The sequence below is a fragment of the Mytilinidion resinicola genome (assembly GCF_010093595.1).
Source record: "Mytilinidion resinicola strain CBS 304.34 unplaced genomic scaffold BDZ99scaffold_31, whole genome shotgun sequence".
NCBI classification, from domain to species: Eukaryota; Fungi; Ascomycota; class Dothideomycetes; order Mytilinidiales; family Mytilinidiaceae; genus Mytilinidion; species Mytilinidion resinicola.
Genome location: NW_022985467.1, coordinates 452,706 through 456,614, shown reverse-complemented (window position 1 = coordinate 456,614; position 3,909 = coordinate 452,706). Strand labels below are relative to the sequence as shown.

At 51.3% G+C, this 3,909-nt stretch overlaps 1 protein-coding gene across 1 annotated transcript; it reads right to left on the bottom strand.

Annotated features, from left to right (window-relative positions):
* Positions 1-299: 299 nt before the first annotated feature.
* BDZ99DRAFT_527387 (uncharacterized protein) lies at positions 300-2,740 on the bottom strand (the record flags this gene model as incomplete). The annotated part of the gene is made up of 9 exons (XM_033726254.1): positions 300-321; positions 417-807; positions 867-1,499; positions 1,556-1,760; positions 1,808-2,119; positions 2,166-2,225; positions 2,274-2,499; positions 2,546-2,634; positions 2,684-2,740. 9 exons carry the CDS (start codon positions 2,738-2,740, stop codon positions 300-302), a joined length of 1,995 nt encoding a protein of 664 aa, XP_033569633.1.
* Between the last annotated feature and the right edge of the window lie 1,169 nt (positions 2,741-3,909).

Here is a 3,909-nt window from a genome sequence, read left to right as displayed (position 1 = left end):
TGCCCAAGTTGTTGACCGTGTCGAGTGTTGATGTATGGTCTGGTCCCAATGCCTTCTCTTTGCGTTGCAGCGCTCGCAAGTACATCCTCTCCGCCTCGTCAAACCGTCCCTGATTTGAACAAACTTCCCCGAAGTTATGCAGAATCCAGTACTTCCCATCCTCATCTAACCTGCCGTTAATAATAAACCCCCAACACCTTATCAAGTGTCGCAGAAGCCGACGCTGAGTCAGCCACGAGTGCTGCACATCCTTCTCCGGTGCATGTCTGACTACACAATCCACAGCCACCCCAGCCATCTCAGAATCCCATTCTTGGTTGACTACATGGACCGTCCATGAGTGCACACAGCTGTGCATCCTATACCCTTGAGACTCAACTGCATTATCTTTAGAGGACTCGTCCACATCTACTAACCCGTAGTCGCATAGCAACCTCATTGCCTCGGTAAAAATCAGCTCGTCCTCTGTTAGTTGACAAAGCCATTGCGGCCCATTAGTCCTCCCTTCTCTCAGAAGCTCAAACCAGATGTCCTGGTTGTCAAAGTATGCCCACAGCTGAAGCAGCTTGGATGATGTTTCGTTCTGCTGCTTAATGTGATCTAAAGATAGCTGCCATGTTGAGTACAGTTGCCGGTCTTCGTATGTGCTTACTTTAGGGCTTATTTGTTGCAACCTTCGCCATGACGCCCGGTATAGACCAAGGTAGTCAGCAAAGCTTGTTGCCGCCTGATCAAGGTAGGCGCCCGCCGTAGCCAAGGCTAATGGCAGTCCATCCAGCTCTCTAGCAAGCTTGACGGCATTGGGATCTGGAAGCGTGAGCGTTGCGTCTACAGCGCAGTAGAGTACATGATTTCAAACAACTCACCGTCTATCACACCCTCGCGATGCGATGCATCAGACAGGATCTGCAGACTGTCGCGGACGTCTTCTAACTTGTCTACCTTCACGCGACGGCCCATACTGACCTTCGATGACCTTGTCGTAACGATTACCGAGCCATGGTGTGCTTCGGGCAGAAACTGCCGGATATCAACTACACCAGGATCCGCATTGCCTGCCACCTTAGGGTTGTCGTAGTTATCAAATACCATTAACCACTGCGTGTTCTTGGCATGCTCCAGCCACCGTTTGACCGCTGCTACCACTTCATCTTGCTTCTCGTCATCTATGAAAACACCTAACTGGCTGGCTGATGGGCAGTCCTGCAAGATCCGCTTTGCTAGCCGCGAGTAGCTCTGCTTCACTGACACTTCGTCTTTAATGTTCAGCCAGAATATCGCCGAATAGTTGTCTCGATGGGCCTTGGCGTATGCAATCGCCAGCTGCGTTTTCCCGATCCCGCCTAGGCCGTGCAGAGTGACTGCTTGACGACCGGTGCCCTCGCTGAGCGCCTTGTGCATTGTAGCGAGCTCCGCTTGTCTCGCAACAAAGTTATCGGTCTCAGAGGCCTCAGACAAGCTCAAGACGACAGAAAAGCTCTCTTCAAGATTGCTTCGACCTATAGACAGTTACCGTCATTGCTGTTATTGACAACCACATACTGGGGCTACATACCCGCATCAACCCTAACCTCTTCTTCCCACCGTAGGCCGATAACGCTACCTGCACTTTCAACCATAATAGTTAAATGGTCTGAAACTTTCTCATAGTCATTATCCTCTTTTGACTCAAACTTGACCATTTCTTTGTGGTCCGCGTGGATCATGATCTGCTCAGCGTCGGCTGCGCCTGGGACGACCGCAGATGCTTTTGGCACCACCTGTATCATCAGTACTCGCGATATCTGTGGTCAACGTGAAGGTATACCATGATTGAATGACCCAGCACTGTCGGAGTCTCGTACTCCTCGTACGCAAACTTCGTCATAAACTCCCCACTGATTGGCCCGTACTGTCTAAGCTGCTGCTGGAGCCATTCCGAGTCTCGCTCCAAATGCTCTAGCAGCCGGCTGTTGGTATCCTTGTATACCGATGCCGTATTCACCAGCAGCTTTCCGAACTGCACTCCGTTGCCGCCCTGGTGAGGTGTGCCCATGAACATGATTCCGTACGTCGACGTCTTAATCGACCGATGTTCTTCTAGTGCGCCTTTCCGCGCCGCGTCCGAGTGAATGAGAGCCTGGGCCCGATCAGCTATGCATACGATAGAGAGGAGCAAGACTGACGCCTTTGACGATGATGCCACCCAGACTGTGCGCCACAAAGATTATTGGTCGTTTCATGGTCTTCCACTGTCAGAACCACATCTTATCAATGTTCCGCTCTTATCTCACATTTGTACGCTTTCTCCTGAGGCAGAGGTCGGACACTAGCTGCTCTGCATGATCGTGGAGGAATTGGTGGCTAACGCGCTTGCCGTGCGTGTTCGCATCGTATCCCCAGCAGAATATGCGCGCATTTGGGATGTCATTTGGTAGGAGATCGCGGAGCCAGTGGGTGCCGTTCGCTGCCGTCCACGTCTCGTCGCGGTGTCCGTTCAAGCCATGGACGGCAACAATGCTAGGCACTGTTAGTACAGACTCTTGTGATGTTACGGATGGCTTACTCCACTACCGGCTGCTCTCCCTCTGCCACGATCTTGAGGCCATGGACAGATGCCTTAGACGGTTCTTGCGGCTTTGATAAGCTGCCAGCCTGCTACAGCGTCAGCCTGATAGAGGTAGAATAGTGGGTCGATAAGTACAGAGTCCTGACGATCCTTCTGGAATGGGTTCAGCCGCTGCCATCTAGAGGCCGCCATGGTTCGAGTGCAGGACTCAACGATCTCCCCTATGCTGAAGATTCGTGAGAGTTGCTGGGTTCCATCGTTCTGGGCAGCCTGTGTTGACGCTGCCGGCTCAGCTGAGCTCGCATGTCTGCTCAGAATCGCGCAGCGCCGCCAATCATGGCGCAGACGCAGTCAGGCCCCAGCGCCGCCTGCCACGTCCGCGCCGCGTGTGGGCTGGGGCCTGACTGCGTCCGAGCGTACTGGAAGGGACATCGCCAGCTGCATGTTCTGATAGGGCAGCATATGTTCTAGGTACATCTGGAGGGAGACCTTGCGCAGTACCTGGCTGGCTCGCGATGGAGGCACGAATGGGAGAGGCACGATAGACAGGTGGCAACAATAAACGGCCAAAAATAGCCAGCACGTGACCGTACATAAATGTTTCTGGAAGAGCGCCACATGTTGAGTTAGTTAGGCATAGCGTAGAATACAATACAGCTGGCTGGTATCTAATACCGCGCTAAACACTCATGCCAAGATACCTTATGGACACCTTCGCGCGGATAAATCCGGAATATATCCTTCTAAGGGCTTAGTGCTCTCAAAATTCAAAAATATCTTCTTTCGTCCTGAAACTATCAATTTAGTGCTCCGAATTTTAAAATTTTGTAAACAGTCGTGGTGCAGTAGGGATGCAACGCTAATGTAGTTCCACATGCTCTGAAAGGAACGATCAACAGTATGATCAAAGCGATGTATTTTTTTGGCTGCGTACTAATTTCCTAGGCAGAAATGGCTAAAGAATTATAACACACTAATTATAACTCAATAGAATCGCGAGGGGGAGAGTGAGATGCCTAAACAATATATTTGGTGCGGCACGGTGGGTTGTGCGCCACCCAGGGGGGGACGTTACCAATGCTTTATTATGGTTTTCAGGCTGATGGTATCCAGATGGCTCTATTCTACCCGCATCCCGGATTCAAATCGTAACGACCGTAATATCTACGATCCGAAACCTAGTGTTCTATTTTGTGACCATCTGTAAGCTTGTGGGGGCACGAGCATGGGTGCACGAGATGTGAGAGAGTGGTTATGTGTGTGATAATTTGACGGATTAAGCGATATCCGGGCTCATAACTGTAAGCTTGTGGGGGCACGAGCATGGGTGCACGAGATGTGAGAGAGTGGTTATGTGTGTG